The sequence below is a fragment of the Mustela nigripes genome, chromosome 3, assembly GCF_022355385.1.
Source record: "Mustela nigripes isolate SB6536 chromosome 3, MUSNIG.SB6536, whole genome shotgun sequence".
In the NCBI taxonomy this organism is placed as follows: Eukaryota; Metazoa; Chordata; class Mammalia; order Carnivora; family Mustelidae; genus Mustela; species Mustela nigripes.
In genome coordinates, this window is record NC_081559.1 from 36,045,728 (window position 1) to 36,064,366 (window position 18,639).

Below are 18,639 nucleotides of genomic sequence, written 5' to 3' on the forward strand. Positions count from 1 at the left end.
CACATGGTTCCTGTCCTGCAGGGACTTTGTGGTTCACTGGAGGGAGTCGAAGCATCAATAAATAAGTTTAGAGATGCATTGTAGTGTGCTAGAAGTTGGTGGGGGGTTTAGTGTGGTCACAAAGGGGACACTCTGATGGTGGGGATGATAAGGAAAGTATGTGCAGGTAGATAGCACATTCTCTGGGCAGTGAGAGCTGCACTGGCCAATGCCCAGAGGGGGTTTGCAACAGTGATGGGTGTTTTCAGCCTCAGATGACTCCATGTGGCCAGAGAAGTACTTGCCAACCATCCCCACCTGATGACGTACACAGAATAGGCCAATATGGCTGAGCACCACACTGGATGGGGGGTTGGAGGTTGCTGCCTGCTGCCATGGTCAGAAGTGCTGGCTGAGGATCTCTGGTGCTGCCCAGCTGCCTGGATTAAAGGTACCATGTCTTGGTGCACTTGCACCGCATTCGAAGCCATATCACATGGTGAGCGTGATCAAAGTGGGGGAGGCTGGCAAGGCCGTTGTATTGATTCATATGTTGTGCTAAGGGATTTGTACTTTATCCTATGGAGAATGCCATGCTGTTGAGACTTTTTAGGTGGGAGATAGCGTGGTCATTTTTACTCTTTGGAAAGACCCTTGGTGTGGCAGAATGATGTACGATCAGAAGCAGGGGCTAGCTGGCCATCTTGTTGCAGTGCAAGCAGAGACAGCGGAGGCCCATCGTGAGGCAGGTGAAGAAAGTGTGAGAGAGGCTGGAGTGGAAGAGTAGGAGGGGGTTGTCAGGCAGATGTGAGGCGTGAAGGAGAGAAAGGGCTCCAGAGTGATTCCTTAACTTCAGACAATGGCAGGGCATTTTATGTAAAACGTCTTGTCCATTTATATAAAAGGGACAAGCAGGTTTGTGGTCATATGACTTGCATGTCTTAGATTGATCCAAGCTGCCTATGCGATGTCTTCACAGAAGCCCTTTGGGGTTGAACTGAGCGTGAGGTCGGGGAAGGAGACGTGGGCGTGTGAGTCACAGGCATCAGGGTGGCCACGGGAACTGCTGAGAATTGCAATTTCTGAAAAGAAAAGGATGAGTAGGGAGTGAAGTGTGATGGCACCTTGAGCACCTGGGGACGAGAAGAATTCTCCAAAAGATACAAAAAAGAGATAGGAGGTAAAAGAATAAAAGCAGAACGCCATCAAAGTTGTCAAGAAGGAAGAAAATATGGAGAAGAAAGGAGTCGACACTGCAGGCATCAGGGAGCCTAAGTGGGGGTGACCAGCAGAGCCTTCCGATCAGTTAGTCAGAGTGGTTCTCACAGTTGAAATATTGGGGGATGGGCAAGTGATGATGATGGTACACTATTTTTCCAAGGAATTTGGTTGTGAAAGGGGAAAAAAGGTAGCTAAAAATGAGGTACATGGAGTCAAGGGAGGATTTATTTTTATGTGGAAAGAGCTCGAACATATTTATGGGCCATTAGGAGGCACCCAGTATAGACATAGGGAAAAAATGAGTGGGCGTGTCTCCCTAGGTGACATGGGAGAGCAAAGAGACCTCTTCTCAAGAGGACAGTGCTACAGGATTCAACCTGCAGAACACAAGCCACCCAGAGGCCACCCTGCTATCTCACTGCAGAGAATTAGGCTGAACCTAAGGCAGTTACCTCTTGAAGCTTTTCTATACAAAATCAACAATTCAAAACTCTTCTCTTTCTAAAATCTCTTCCATTCCCTGGAATTCAGGTGTGTTTATCCTTCAATCCTCAAAGCACACTCGTGGCCACTGGGAGTATGGACACAACAGCCAAACTGTGGGACATCCAGAATGGAGAGGAGGTGTTCACTTTAACGGTACGTGCATCCTGTCGCCAGTTTCCAGAGCTCTGCGCTCTCCCGAGCTATTGCTTAGCCTAAGCCTAATTCGGAGTGTGTTGTTATTCATATTCTTATCACAGAATGAGCTCCATGTGAGAAGATATTTTTGAGCTATTGGTTTTCAGACTGTGATGAAAGTACATCCCAGTGGGTTTGTTGGTGATTCCCAACGACTTTGACTTTGACGAGGGAGCTGAGAAGGTCTGGGCTTTTTTATTTTGATGAGCTTCCGTCTGTAAGTCCCATCAAGCACAGCTTAAAACCTAGTGCCATCTCTCCTGCTTAAGGCCAAGGAGGTGGAGGCTGACACTTTCTGGAAGAGGCAGAACTGGAGAAACTTGCCAGAAGATTCCCTAAAACGACAACTGTCCGCACTGCACTCCACTATCCCTAGTCTCACAAGCCTCCTGTATTACAAAGTCTGAAATGACAAGGGGTACGTGGCTGGAGGAGAAAGGCTAAAGGGCACTGCCCAGAGAGCAAGAGCGGGTGGTGTATGTCCACGGGGGTCTCAGTCTGTCACCACCACGCGCCCCGCACTTTCCTCCCACCTGCTCCCTCTGCTTCCTCGCACCCCAGTCCAAGCAACAGAACACACATAGGGGGATTCTCTGTGCCAATCAGTCAGAACAGCTAGGTGGGAAACCCAATTCTTATCCTTTCAAATTATAAATGGATTCCAAATTAGGACCCCTTTCGTAGGAGAGTTTTTTCTAAGAAAGTCAAAATGGACTAGAAAGAGAGAAAAAGCACTCTTTTCAACGAACACCAAGGGGTTTTCTGAATTCAGAGTGCCATCCTTAATTAACGTAAGTATATACACTCTTCCGACGTCGTTCTCATCATTTCTGTGGGGTGCTGCCTCTTCACTACCTTTTCTTTCAGACCCATGCCCAACAGTCTTCGAAAGGCTGCGTCCCCCTCGGCACACCCACACCTGTCTGCCACATCTATTTTGTGTGCTTGGAATTTTCATGTTCAGCTACATTTAATGTCCACCATTTGGAATCAGCCAGAAATTTGATGTGTAAATGAATATTTTCACTAGTGAAAAAAGTAATGTTAATTTGCTAAAATAATTCGGGAAACCAGGGCCATACTGCAAGCAGAGTCTGCTGCCAGGAGGGGCTTCTTGCCGTTGCCTCAGAATGTTTGATGCGTTGGCCCTAGACAGTGACCAAGGGAAAGTCAGGCCAAAGGCCAGATATTTATTAAGCTATTTTATGTTAGATCATCTTAAGAGGGGTGCCTATGTGGCTCGGTCAGTTAGGGGGTACATTTGGCTCAGGTCGCCATCTCAGGGTCCTGGGGTTGAGCCCTGTGGGTTGGGCTCCCTGTACAGTGGGGAGCCTGCTTCTCCTCCTCTTTCTGCCCATCCCTACGCAGGTCTTGCTCTCTCTCTCTCTCTCTCAAATAATTAAAATCTTTTTTAAAAAATCAGCATAAGAATATCCTTTTTTAAAAGTTAAATTTATTCCACAAGCCTTTCTATCACCTGCTGTTAACTCATAAAGCATATAGCTTTTTTTTTTTTTTAAGAGACAGAAAGAGAGCAAGAAGGGGGAGGGGCAGAGAGAGAGAGAGACAGACAGACAGACAAACAGACTCCCTGCTGAGTGGGTAGCCCTATGCAGAGCTGGATGTCAAGACCCTGAGAGCCAAAACAAACAGTCAGACACTTAACCTTAACAGACTGAACCAACCACCCAAGTACCCCAGCCCCCCCCCCCCCTTTTTTTTTGCATACCGCTTTTTAAAAAGTGTTTTCAAGACAATGTGGAAGAAGCCCTCTGATGATTTCCCACATATTGCCCTCTTCCTGTCCATTAAAACAAACAAAACCTAGTTTTATTAAGTTAAATGGACTTGATTTAAGTGTATAAGTCAGATTTTAGTAAATTTACGGAATTGCAACCTTTACCAAACTCCAGTTTTCAAAATTTCCCCCGAAAGATACCTATTACCACCCCCCAGCCAACCACTAATCTCTTTTCTACCTATAGAGTTTTGCCTTTTCTAGCATTTTCTTTTAAACTAAGAATTGTGCCTTTGTAGAGATTGTTTTTCTGCAGGTAATGCATGACAGTATCTATTCTCTTTCTAGGGACATTCCGCTGAAATCATCTCTTTGTCCTTTAATACCTCAGGAAAGAGAATCATTACGGGATCTTTTGATCATACTGTTGCAGTGTGGGAAGCTGATACCGGAAGGTATTCTGTGTCTTTAAGGATTTTTTACTCTGGATCAGAGGGTTAAGAATACCATCTTTGCTGTTCATATCTAGTAACTGTGCTTTGGACTCTATAGGAATAGGATACCCCCTGAATAAATTAATCCATTATTTAATTCATTCATTAATCAGAAGTGATATTTTGGATCCAGGAAAAAATGTGTGCATTCTTGGAATTCTGACCAAATAATGCCACACAGAAACATAAAAGGAGAATGTTAACAATAGCCTGGGTGTATGGCTGTTATTCCTTCTGTATATGTGTAATCAGATTTCAATGACTTGTCAGTATGGCGGGCATGGATCTCATGAGTAAATAAAATCATGGCTAATTTTCAAAATTTAATTTAGTCCAGCAATTTCAATTTCCTTCCTAATTATTTTGGGTTCTAGTTGCTGAGAAGTTAACTAAATTAGACTCTGCATTGGAAAGCTCTACCTTGGACTTGCATCTTTATGGAGGGGCTAGTTACCAGGGATAGCAGTCAAGATATGAGGGGGAAGGAAGGGCCCTTCAGACGTTGGATGGGTAGTTTCTGAACTACCAAGAGGTCTACTGGTCTGGTAAAGAATACTTCCAGGACCTCAGACCAACTGGATTAGTTATTAGCCATGGATTTCTGAAGTCTTAAGTAATGTTGTTATTTTTGAGTGCTCCAAATATATGTTTGCCGAAATGAAATTAATAGACTAGTTGGCTGTTTCTAAGCTGTAGTAGAACCATCTTTGTTTTGTCATCAAAAGTATTTTTTTGTGAAAACCAAAATTTTGACTCTCACACCAATGGGCTTGACATCATTATCTGTACCTTTATCCTGAAGTAGGGCAACTTTCACAAATGTGAATCCTTTCCTTTTGTAGGAAGGTGTATACCTTAATTGGGCATTGTGCTGAGATTAGCAGTGCTTTATTCAACTGGGATTGCTCTCTGATATTAACTGGCTCTATGGACAAAACCTGCATGGTGAGCTCAAGAAATATCTTTGCTTTACAGTTCTCCTGTGTGCCCTTTTTACTGGGTCAGATATTCATTGAAACATTACCACATTTCAAAGGTGCTGTAAAATTAGGATTTAATTTATAAATAATTGGCATTTTTAAATGTTAACTTTCTGATCCCCCAGGTTTAAAGGAATTATGATGGAGTAAAACCATGTTAATTGAATCAAATATATCACAAGATCTTATTTTCAAAGACACGTTATTTTTCTTTAATGTCTCTCTGTTCATTTGTTAAACTTTGATTAGAGTGAATCTTGAGGAAGCTCAAAACAATGTTTCCCTGCCTTTAAATTTCTGTTGCTAAGAGCTTATGCTCTTGAATTAATATTTGATTACATATGTGATGTATTATAATCTTAATGTACTTTTTATTCTCTAGCATTATAGTTTTAGATCAAGCTTCTTATCATTCGATGACCTTCTTATGGAAAGAGGACATTTCTACTCCAATCAGTGAAACACGCACTTTGAGATTTTTCCTGATGTAGTGGCAGATTTGCACTCTCCATTCTAAATGTGTGTCTCTGGTCTTTTCTTGTCCAGTGTGCCTTGTGAGTTGGTTGGCTGGGGTTTCTTGTCATGAATCCAGGTAAACTTAACAGAACATGTGGAAATTATACACATGATCTTGGCACAGTTATTCAGCTAGCCATAAGCATGTCATAATGACTACTTCTTCCCATTTTTGCACTTCAGACAGGAAGTCAGTCACAGTCACTTTCTTTTTTTATTGTAGCTGTGGGATGCCACAAATGGAAAATGTGTGGCAACACTAACAGGCCATGATGATGAAATTCTAGACAGCTGTTTCGATTACACTGGAAAACTTATTGCAACTGCTTCAGCCGATGGTAGGTCATCTGTTCATACATTTGATTTGTTTGATAAATGTGTATAATTCTATACCATAGGTAATCTATCTGATAACCAGCTGTGAGAGACACTACATCTGCCTCATCTCTGTGATGCTGGTCATTACACTACGTTGGTATCATATTCTTGGTAACCACAGGTTACAATGTCTGCATCATCTCCTTGACAACCACATCTGATATTATACTGGGTCTTCACATCCCCTTGATGACTATATATAATGGTATATTCTGGGTCGTCTCCCTAATCATGCATTATGCTACAACACGTTGACCTCATCAACTTGACCACCATCCATGGCACTATAATAAATCTGCATAAATCTTTATACCACATGTGCTGCATGTAACACATCTTTGCGATGACATATGTGATGCTTTGTTGTACATCATGTTCTTGTTTACCACCTAGGTCTGCATCATCTTACTGATAACTATGGGCTGGTGGTACACTACGTGTACCTCTGTTCACTGAAGACCACAGATGATGCTCCAATACCTCTATGTCATTTCCCTGTTGACCACGTATGCTATTCTATTATGCCCACCTTGTCCCTCTAGGACACATGCTCTATCTACTCCAGGCCTGGGTCACCAAATGAGATACTGCTTTATATACCATCATCATCCTGATCACCGTGCACGATACACCATACTCAAATTTTCTTAAAAACCATATATGAACAAACTGAGGGTTGCTGGGGGGAGGGGGATTGTGAGAGGGGGGTGGGGTTATGGACATTGGGGAGGGTATGTGCTATGGTGAGTGCTGTGAAGTGTGTAAACCTGGCGATTCACAGACGTGTACCCCTGGGGATAAAAATATATTATATGTTTATAAAAAATAAAAAATTAAAAAAATACAAAAAAACCATATATGATATTGCACTCTACCTATATCTTCTCCTCGATTGCTGTGTATGATGTATACTACGTCAGCATCATTGCCTTGATAACTGTGTGTGCTGTGATACTAGAACTCATCTTGATGACAAATATATGTGATGCTGCACTGTATCTGTGACATTTCACTGAAAACCATATATGTGATGTCTGCATCATCTCATTGACAACCATCTGTATTGGTATACTACATATACAGTATGTCCTGGATGATAATTTATGATAGTAAACAACAGGTCATCTTCATAACAGCTATGTATTCCTGACAAGCATGTAAAATGCTATACAACTTCTGCCTCATTCACAGCCCCCCCCGTCATTATATCATATCCATGATAATCACATGTGATACTGTGTCTGCATCATCTCCTTGACAACCACATGGGATGCTATACTCAGTCTCTGTCATCTCATGCCGTCATACAACAATGTGTGATTCTGTTCTGAGTCATCACCTTGATAATGAAGTAAGATGCTACAGAACACTACATGTCCTCTTCCTGAAGACTGCAGTTAATGCTACACCACCTCTGTGCCATCCACCTGATGGTCATGTATGGAGCTGTGCTATGTTAACCCTTTAACAACCAAGTATGATGCTATACAACCAAGTATGATGCTATATTGTATCTATATCATATACCTGACAGTTTTAATTTATAGTCCTTGTCTTTCCTCTTAAAATCATGTATGATACTACACTATATCTACATCAAATATTTTATAACCATATATAATATTCTACCATACCTTCACCATTTCATAGAAATTTATGTGTGATGCTATAATATTTCTACCTCATCACCTTGATAAACACATCTTCAAGGTCTGCTATGTCTGGATCCCTTCATTTACAAAACTACATGATTCCATGTTATACTTAGATTATATCCTTGAAGTCTGCTTATCACACTATCCTTTAATGTCATCTCCTTGAGTGCTATGTGTGGTGTTATTGTGTGTGTCATCTCCACAGTGGGCTCATATGTTATGCTCTCTGTGCCCACAATTAATGAGGTTATGTGATGTTAAAGTGTGTAACTTCACTGACCTCCATGTATGATGCTACACTCAGATTGTCTCATCTCTCTGATAACCACATTATCTCTGACAATTATTAAGATGCCATGCTGTTTCTGTGTTATTGCCTTAAAAACATGTATGGTGTTATACTATGTCTGTATTATGTTCTTTACAGGGACATCTATATCCTCTTCTTGAAAATCATGTGTGATGCTCTACTATGAGAGTTTTCTCAATTACCACACATGAGGCTGCATAATATATGCATCATATCCTAGAAAACCATGCTATGTTATGCAAAACCTCCCAAACAAGTATGTGTGATGCTTTACTCTCTCATCCCTTTAACAACCCTGTAAGCTGCTAGAGGATGTGACTAGATGATTTCTATATCATGTCCATGATAATCATGTATGACACTATACCATGTCTGTGCCATTTGGAAAACAGTATGACGATACATTATTTTTGTGTTATTTTCCTATTTTTTAATGCTGAAGTCTATGTCTTATATTCCTGATAAGCACCTATGACATTAAATATGTCTGTCTCAAGTTCATTATATCCACATATGACACAAATCATGTCTATGTCATCACTCTGATGACCACGTATGACACTATAATATCTGTTAGCTCCATGATAATATATGTCACCATGCTACATTTGCATCATTTCCCTGACAGCCAAAGTGATGCTACACTATTTCTGGGTCATTTCCTTGACAACCATGTATGAACTTATGCTAAGTCTCATTGTGTCTCTGACAACAGATGAAGCTATATACTGTATGATGATCTATTGTGGGTAGTCTCTTGACAATCACGTATGATGCTATGAGCATCTTTACCATCTGGTCCGCTATGTATGCTACTACAGTATTGCTGTGGTAAGCACATATAATGCTCCTGTGTGACTGCATCATCTCTTGGGTAACTGTATTCATTTGTCAGGGCTGCTATAACAGAGCACAACAGACTAAGTGGCTTAAACAAAAAGAATTTCTTTTCTCACCATTCTGGAAGCTACAAGTTTGAGATCAAGATGTTGTCAGTCTTGGTTTCTTCTGAGGCCTGCAGGTGGCATTTTTCTCCCTATGTCTTCATGTGGTCTTCCCTCTCTACATGTCTGTATCCTCATCTCTTCTTCTTAAAAGGATACCAACTATATTGGGTTAGGGCCCACTCTAATGAACTCATGTTAATCCATTTCTTCTTTAAAGTCTCAAATCTCCCTACTGAGTCAACTTCTAAGATACTCGGGGTTAGGAATTCAACATAGGAGTTTTGCGGGGGACACAATTTGATGTGTAACACCATGTGGGACAAACAGTGTATTTCCATTTTCTGCCTAAAGTCTTCTCTCCTTGTAAATCCCAGGATATTCCATGTCTGACTAGGTCTTTGATAATCATATGTGAGTCTATGCTATAGGTCATCTTTCTGACAACCACCTATCATGCTACACTATGTATCATCTTTAACCTGCTCTATATGATCCTACACTGTGACTTCCCCCTGTCCTGATAGCCATGGATGATGCCCAGCTATGCGTAAGCTCCCTGAAGACAATAAGTGATGCTTCACGATGTTGCCACACTCTGTATCAACTTTAAGTATGTGTTGTGGTGTGTCATTACGACTGAATGTTTTGATAAATACATGATGCTGTGTCATTATTCATGTCTTTGATGACCAACTAGGGATATATCTTATATATGCTATACTATGTTTATGTCATCTCCTTGATAACCATGTTGAGTGGTACACTATTTTGAATCATCTCCCCGATGGCTGTGTTTCATGATATAGTATGTGCTATATCCATGATGGCCTTATTATAATGCTACAGTGTATCTGTCCCATTGGTTGATGACCCCATATGTTACTACACTGGTATGTGTCATCTTTCTATAGTCCATAGATAACTCTACACACCATCTCCATTATCTTTTTGATGTCCTGTATGATGCTATGCTGTGTGTTTTCATCTCCTTGACAACCACACATCATGCTTCACTATGTCTGCATCATCTCTGTGATGACCACCTATAACACTATATTGTTTCTGTGTCACCTCCCCATGAATGCATATCATGCTGTTCTATGATTATGTCCTCACCATGTCAGCACACATTAGCCTACACTGTGTCTAAGTCATCTCTTTGATAATCACACATGATGCTTCACTATGTCTAATTCCCTTAATGACTGACCTTATGTGACTCTACATCATGTCCATGTAAACTTAAAAGCCATTTAAGAAATTCTAGCAAAAATGGGATGCTTTTTCCAGATATGATTTGTTCTTTGTTTGCCTGCATTTGCTCTTTGTGACTAACATACTGTTAGATAGTCACATATACTTTGTGTTATAACCAGGTATGGAATTTTGCCAGTGATTCATTTTAATTACACAGTCTTTATTCCAACTTTCTCTCACTTTTCAAAATTACATTTGCATGCTGTACCCTTACTCACTATGACTTTTCAGAGGTGATCCTTTGATCATACATAAATTTCTTTCTATATCCTTGAATATAAATGCCCTAAGTTTGGAGAACGATCTTTTTCAGAGTAACTACTTACTTTTTCATCTTACAGAGCTTTGCTTTTTAGAATCATACCTCAACTGTAATTAATCTACACTTTTTATTTTAAATATCATTTTCACTTATACCAAAAAAAAATCATTCAAAAAGAATAGGGAACCTACTTTGTGCCAGAAATTGTTTTAGGAACATGGGCTATATCAGCGAACAAAAGAGAGAGGAATTCCTTCCCACGTGGAGCTATATTATGGAGGGGGAAGATATGAAGAATATCATATATGTGTTTTCCATAGAATGTTAGAATATTGAGTATAAAGATTATACTTTATATATAGAATATATAGATTATAGAATATAGATTATAGAATAAGTAAGTTATATATATAATATAGATTATAAAGAATGTTAAGAGATTGTCAGCACTAGGAGGGGAGAAACAAGCAAGGTCTAGGGATCAGGATACTGAGAGATGGATGAGAACTAACTGTAAGTTCAGTAATTCTTCTGTTTTCTCTATCATCTGTTACGTCCCCTATCAGTGATTCCATTTCCTTGCTCTAGAAGACATTACTTCAAAAAAACTTTTTTTTTTCTTTTGGTATGTTTTGTAAACCTCTTCTCATTCTGTACCTTCTAAGAAGTCTTGATGCTTGGAGAAATCTTGTTTACTTAACTCTGGTTCTTGCTTCTCATTCCCTTCTTAAAACTGGATCCATTCAACAGGAGTTAGTTGAAGCTGTAAAAGTGAAGATAAATGTTTCCTCACATTAATCACATTGTACTTCTTCATTTGAATCATTCTCAAGGCTGGATTATTTTTTGGTGTCTTATTCCTGTTTCTATCTTTTAAAAACGTAGTTTTAGGTTATATTATTTTGGTGTTTTCTTAAGTTTAAAAATCTTTTGAGCAATTTGGAGAATTATTATATGTAGGATATTCATTTTTCTTGTATTAACACTTCTTTTTTTAAGAGATATTTATTTGAGAGAGAGAGAAAGAGAGTGAGCAAGTGAGGGAGGGGCAAAAGCAGAGAACCCCAATCAGACTTCCTGCTGAGCACAGAGGCCAATATGGGGCTATACCTCACAACACTGAGATCACGAGATTAGCTGAAACCAAGAGTTGGATGCTCAGCTACCTGGGCCACCCAGATGCCCCAATATTAGCACATTCTTAAAAAAAAAAAAGTTAATGATTTGAGAGAGAGAGATCGTGGGTAGGGGGGGAGGAGCAGAGGAAGAGGGAGAAGCAAATTCCATGCTGATCAGGGAACCTGATATGGGGTTTGATCCTAGAACCCTAGGGTTATGACTTAAACTGAAGGCAGATGCTTAACCTACTGAGCTACCGAGGTCCCCCATTAACACATTTTTAAAATGCATTGGTCACTTTAAGTCTTTTGAAATGTTCGACACATTAATTGTAAAATAGCATTTTTCATCTATTTCCCTCTAAAGTTGACATTGTCAGAAGGGCAAGTAAAAATTTTACTTAAATGTTTTGCTCTTCTCTGAATGAAAATTAAGTAACCAAAACTCCCTATCATTACTAATTTTGCCCCTATGTAATTTTGCATTGTAATAAGGGAGCAGCCTTCATCTGGCCAGAAAAATTTTAACGTTTTTTCTGACAACAATTTTACTACTGCTGTTTTTCTCCTTCTACAATTATTTAGCTCTTCCACACCTTAATTCAAAGGAAATTTCTATACCACTTCTTCCTTCCTTCCTTCCACTCATCCATCCATCCATCCATCCACCCATCCATCCATCCATCCACCTATCCATCCATCCATCCATCCATCCATCCATCCTTCCTTCCTTCCTTCCACTCATCCATCCATCCATCCATCCACCTACCCACCCATCCATCCACCTACCTATCTATCCATCCATCCATCCATCCATCCATCCACCAATCCATTGTACATTCTACCAATCTATCTATCTATCCATCCATCCATCCATCCATCCATCCATCCATCCATCCATCCATGCATCCACCTATCCATCCATCCATCCACCCACCCATCCATCCACCCACCTATCCATCCATCCATCCATCCATCCATCCATCCATCCATCCACCTTCCCACCCATCCATCCATCCACCTATCCATCCATTCACCCATCTATCCACCTACTCAACCATCCATCCATCCACCCATCCATTCATTATCCACTTATTGTCTACTGGGAGCTTGGCACTTCTGGCCCCTGGGGATACAACAGGGAATAAACCATTCTACCAACTCTTTCCTGGCTTCCCTGATGCCTCTTCTTTGTTCAGCAAGTAGTGGCTGTTGCTCCATTTCAGGAAGACCTCTCGAACCTTTTGTCACCTTAGACTCCTATTTGGTGTATGATGCTGGTCTGGCTGCTTGTTTCATCACCAGCCTCTCAAAACTCGTTTTAATTCTCCCTTTCCCATTAAAAGCTTTTTCTTTGTGGATTCCTTCCCCCCCACCTTTTCTACCTTGGAACCCATCATTTCTTCTAATAAGCTTGGGGCTGGAGGGGCACCCTGTTCCCATTCTTCTCCTACCCTGGCACCAGCTTACATTTGCAGTTTTAGGTGGTGGCTGTCACTGCAGGCAAGAAGACAAGCAGCACAGAACCTGGACATCAGAGGGATGGATATTACATAATTCAGGGCACATGGCTCAAACGGTCTGTATTTCAGATGAATTTATGTATTTCCATTCTTTCGAAAAGGAACAGCAAGAGTTTTCAGTGCAGCCACAAGAAAATGCATTACCAAATTGGAAGGCCATGAAGGAGAAATTTCAAAGGTGAGTTGCTTTCTCACTTGGAGCAATTTAGTTTAAAAACATAGCGTGCTTAGTGTCAATAGATCTGTTGGCAATAGGGTTTGTCCAATTATCTCATTCTTTCTAGAAATCAGCTACCTAAAAATTATATTTTTAAGTGGGACCTCAAACTTAGCATAATAAATCATTCTTAAAACCTTTTAAAAACTATAAAACAGCATTTTTCTCAGCCATCAGCAAAAGATTGAGCTTGTTGAAAATACTTATTAAAGCTATTTAAGAAACTCATAAAGTGCTTTTCCTGGTCCGAGCAGACACACAAGTATGTATTATGCAAAAAACATGCTGTGCAACGAGTATCAAGTGTTTTGTAAATTAGATGCAATTGAGAAAGTATTTCCTGGAAATATTTAACACTTAACAGAGTTTAAAATGACCTACTTTGAAACTTCAAAGCTGTAGCTTAAGATTTTGTCTAACCTCCTCCCACAAGCTGATTCACAGAGCAGGGCCTTCCAGTCAGTAATCTGAGGTTTAGCTGTGTCCTTCGAAAACTCTGGAAAGGTCGGAGGTTGGTGACTCTCAGCTCCCACACAGCTCAGTCCAGTTTTTTGGTCTCATACCTGAGATCAGATTTATCCTTTTAAAGGATCAGGTTGATGTCTTCAGGTCCTGGAAGGCTGCCCCTGGACCCTTGAACTGCCCCCTGTTGTGTTTTCTCTACTCTTCCCTCCTCTGCACCTGCCACTGTGGACAGGAGCCTCTGCCCTTCAAAGTTTTGTGCATGTGTGAATATAAAGGGTTCTCTCACTCTATATTGCATTTTAGGATATGTGATACATTACTTATTGAATTGCCTTTCAGCAATGGCATTTCTATGGTATTCTAAGGTATTCATTCATTCATTCATTCATTCACTCAAGAAATGCTTTTTGAGAGCTTTCCCTGTGCTGGGCATTGTACTGAGGACACAGGGACAAAAAAAGCTATTCTCTTGAACTTTGTTCTCATCAAACCTTCAACCATAAAGGGTGTGACCCAAGTCATTGCCTTATGATGATTTAGAGTTTTATGTTATAAGCATGGAACCCAAAGGAATAGTGAACTAACCATTTCCTTTGACAGTCGCTCAGATACTATATGACAATGCTTGACACATAGGAGGCGCTCAGGAAATATTTATAGAACCTACTTTATTTTGAATGGAAGTAGAACAAAAGTCCCCCCGACATTCACTCATTCTGAGGCACAGATGGAAACAATGAGGGAGCACGAGGCTGGCTGGTGCCTTGTAACCCGCCCCCCCATCCGCTCCCCCTCAGCCCAGACTGCCATGAACAATAAGCAAATGGTTATCTTGCAGAGATCACAGTCCTGCAAGGCAGGAGTCTCCCTTGATTTGCAAATGTCCTTGAGATTTACAACAAAGAAGTTACCTTATCAATAGCCCAGTTTCCAAAGACACATAACTCAGTTCCTCAAGCCCTAACCTCCATAAAAAAAACCCTCCCCTCCATAAAAAAACCAAAGGAGGCAGAGGTAGAAGGAAAAGTAAATAAAGTTAAATTTCTTCTAAACCTAAATCTCACTAACAAGGACGCTTGATAGCAGGAATGTAACATTCCACCAGGAGACTCCCAATTGTCTTTATGTTAGTGCCTCATTAGAGGAAAAGTGGCCTTGGCTTGATAGTAACCAGGCCTTCAATATCCTGACAGTCTTCTTTACCCCAAGCGCCCTTCTGAACACCCCCTTGTCCTCACCTACCCAACTCCTGTGTATATAACCAGCCACTCCTCACAGGCCCTGGGCAGTAGCATCTCCGTCTGCCCACAGGTCCTGTCCCCGTGCTCTAAAAAACTACCTTTTTGCACAAAGACGTCTAAAGAATTCTTTCTTAGCCCTTGGCTCCGAACCTCAGCCCATTGAACCTCACCTAGGTTCAAGAACTTCATCAGAAAGAGGATTTATATGCTTTTGATTAGAGAAAGTTGAGTTATAGGGATGACATGGGGGCTTGGGTTTGAAGGAACCTGACTTGTGTTCTCATCCACACCAGGGCTCTGTCTCTTCGTGTGGAAAGGCTTGCATCTTGAGTTTTTGGAAAGAAGCTAGGTGGGGAATACTCGAAATAGAAGGGAACTTTGGTCTTTTTCCTTAGAACTGTGGGGTGGGTGTGGGGTGCCCTGTTATACTCTGTTGTATAGCCTTTAATTTTCATGTATTAGTCCCTGCAGTTTTTCCCCCTTCAGGAAGGAACTGTTCTATGTAAGAATAAATGCCAAGCTGGGAAGATGACAGGTGCTTAGTCATGTCCCCTTTCTGCTGATTAAAAATATATCAGGAATCAAATTACACAAACCTGTCATTTTCCTTTCTGTCTTGTAGATTTCTTTCAACCCCCAGGGGAATCATATTCTGACTGGCAGCGCTGACAAAACAGCGAGAATCTGGGATGCTCAGACTGGTCAGTGCGTCCAGGTCCTTGAGGGGCACACAGATGAGATCTTTTCATGTGCTTTCAACTACAAAGGCAACATAATCATTACAGGTATGGGAGAGAGAAACACATACACTTGGTTTTCTTTTTCAGTTGGCTATTAGCGTTTCCAAGCTGAATACCAAAGAGTTTTACTGCTCTCCCCTCCCCATCTTGCAGGGTCCCTGGTGTGTGCTTACGTTTCCCACACCCGCGATTTAATTTTAGTAGCATGTGGGACCACAGGGGTGAGCTCTGACTGTAAGGCTTTGTGAATTTTGAATTTTAGTTGCTCTTAACAAAGAGCTCAGTAGCCTGCCTTACTGGTTACTGCATCTCTCCAGGAAGTACCCACCGAATGGTTAATATTCAGTTGTCAGTAAGTGTTAGTAACTAAAACAGGCTAGAACCCATGTTCTGCACAGTTGGACTTCCAGCCCATGAGAGATTTATTCTTTGAGCGAAGTTGTTTTCTCCTTGGATACCCCACTAACACATTAATATTTGGGAGAAGAGAACCCATATTGAGCATTTTTCAACTGTTAACAATTTATTGTGAATTAATTATATTAGAAATGTTTTTTAAGAACTGAATTGAAAATAGGCTAACTTTGATTGTGGAAAGTGACAAGAGTATGGTGTAATGTTATTTGGTGCCTCTGGAAGGAGGCCCTGGCATGGAGTGGGGTGGTAAAGCTGTGTGGGGTAGGGGCACCCTAAGAGGACCCAGAGGACAGAATCTGCCTAACTCCCAGTGATTCTTACTATGTTGAGCAATTTCAAAATTGCTTAACTGGTCTAATAACTTAAATGTCCCATGCACAAGGTTGGCTTTTTATATTGGCCGATTAAATAGCTTCTTAGTCATATAACTTGAGGGGTGCTTAGAATAATCTCCCTTTTCGCCCTAAAAAATCTCTTCTTACTATTTAATTGTGGACAATTTCTAAAATTATGGATTACTTTCTGGAGTTTATGATTTGCTAATGTCACTAAAGTGCAGGTACTCTTAAGACAATGCCATAAGAATCCACATATTTTATTGTGAGCTCACTGTCAAATCCTTTCCTAGCATGAGGAAAGAGATGGGAGGCAGTGGTGGGGGCACCAGCAGCTGATGTAGGAAGCTCCTGGCAAGTAAGGAAAAGGAAGCTGGCACTGCTTTGTCAGAGGACCAACCTTTTCTAGTCTACAGGGCTCATGTTAGACCAGCTGTATGATGCCTCTTCCTGGAGTCACAGGAGGTCCTAAGAGACTTTAGGGAAGAAACATTGTCTATCTCTTGTTTTGGGGCTGGCATTTACATTCCTGAGCTCATTGAGACATTATTGATTTATTTAGTGTCTCCCAAAGCACTGAAGTGCTGGATACTGGCCTACTAGATGGGGGAGCTTACTACAAAGGGGTAACACTTCTGTCTTGAAAGCAGCAGAGCAATCACTTTGTTTGAATGGATCTACCCCCTTTTCTTGATGGACCCAGGTATGAATAAATGTGTGAGTTTTCATGGACTGCCTGAGGTTGGGCTTGAAATAAAACAATTGGAAGGAATTTGGCCAGTGTGGTCATTAACTTTTTTTTAGAAGGTGAGGTGCCTTTTGGTGGAATGGACAGTTTCCGTAGCCTCTCTCAGTCCACGTAAACAGCACATTTCTTATACTGATGTCATATGTTCCCGAAGATCAGGGAACCAGCAGTGCCCGGTGCTGCTCCATACCAGGGTGGTCATTTCCAAAGGCATAATGAATGTGAACAGTGCCCTTGGGGACCAGTCGATCAGAGCTGCTTTGGAAGAGTGTCTATCATAGCAGTGGGGAGGGAGAATGCACATTTCACATTTTACCAACAATGAGAAAAAGCCATTGACATTTTGAAATGTTCTGAAGTGGAACGTGTTGCCTCCTCATAAGTTAATCACCCAGATCTAGAAATTTTCAAATTCACTGTCTTTCCACTTGACTGTGTTGTTTGAGGGGAGGGTGCAAGGAATGAGCAGGGGGAAGGCTGCATTCTCAGGGCTCCAATTCTGAGATGCCATGAATCTCACACGTGTGAGTAGGACATGAACTTGCCCAATTGATGACTGACAGGAATCATTAAAAATAATTATTTTTCCCCTAAATGCTGGAGCAGCTCTAAGACTCCACAGCTGGGTACATTGAGTGGACTGATCATCCTCGATGTCCCAGAGGTGGTCAACTTGTAAAAAGGGAGAATTAATGAATGAAATAAAGAAATAATAACTTGGTGAAATTTGTTTTATTAGGTAGCAAGGATAACACATGTAGGATATGGCGCTGACTGAAGAAAAAAGGCAGTTGATGAGCAGATTTGCTAGCAATGGAGTTCAAGACCTGGAGCTTCACATAGTGCAAGCAAGCTGTTTTTTATATTTCACATTTTCTCTCTTTCCAAAAGTCAGCTTCATGGATATGACTATTAAAACTGATAAATTTATACTATTTCTTGATATTATTTGATGGGAAGGACAAGAAAGAGCATAATGTCTGGCAAATGTCACTGGTCATTTCAATTTTGTTTTTGTTTTTAGTAAGCATCATGATAGTGAATAAGGAAGCCAAAGTGATTTAACAGTGTGTCTCCTAGATTCTACTCTGAAGGCCATTATAATTTCTGTTGACTAAAGTTTTGGGAAGCAGTTTTTAGTGAATCGTACATCTGTTTTTATGACGTACGCTTCCCTTTTCTTGGGATGAGAACTTTAAGTCTATTCTCGTAGCAACTTTCAAATATACGATCCAGTATGATTAACTAGAGTCATGATGGGGTCCATGGCATGCTCAAGATTTATTTATTTTTTAACTCTGAGTTTGTACATTTTCGTAGCCTTCACCCTCTTTACCCATCCTTCCAATACCCTGCTTCTGGCAACCACAAACCACCGATCTGTTCTCTGTATCTATGAATTCAGTGGTTTTTTTTT

At 40.8% G+C, this 18,639-nt stretch overlaps 1 protein-coding gene across 3 annotated transcripts in view; it reads left to right on the top strand.

Moving 5' to 3' along the window:
- DAW1 (dynein assembly factor with WD repeats 1) overlaps positions 1-18,410 on the top strand; it is a 41,890-nt gene extending 23,480 nt beyond the window's left edge. For 2 of the 3 annotated variants that reach the window (XM_059392704.1, XM_059392705.1), the window contains 7 exons: positions 1,732-1,839; positions 3,968-4,074; positions 4,956-5,058; positions 5,833-5,947; positions 13,161-13,237; positions 15,605-15,767; positions 17,962-18,410. In XM_059392704.1, coding sequence (XP_059248687.1) covers positions 1,732-1,839; positions 3,968-4,074; positions 4,956-5,058; positions 5,833-5,947; positions 13,161-13,237; positions 15,605-15,767; positions 17,962-17,996 — 708 coding nt within the window. In that variant the 3' untranslated portion in view covers positions 17,997-18,410. Of the gene's footprint in view, positions 1-1,731; positions 1,840-3,967; positions 4,075-4,955; positions 5,059-5,832; positions 5,948-6,380; positions 6,656-13,160; positions 13,238-15,604; positions 15,768-17,961 lie in introns of those variants that run through there. The other variant, XM_059392706.1, reaches the window with a different exon arrangement.
- The last annotated feature ends 229 nt before the right edge of the window (positions 18,411-18,639 follow it).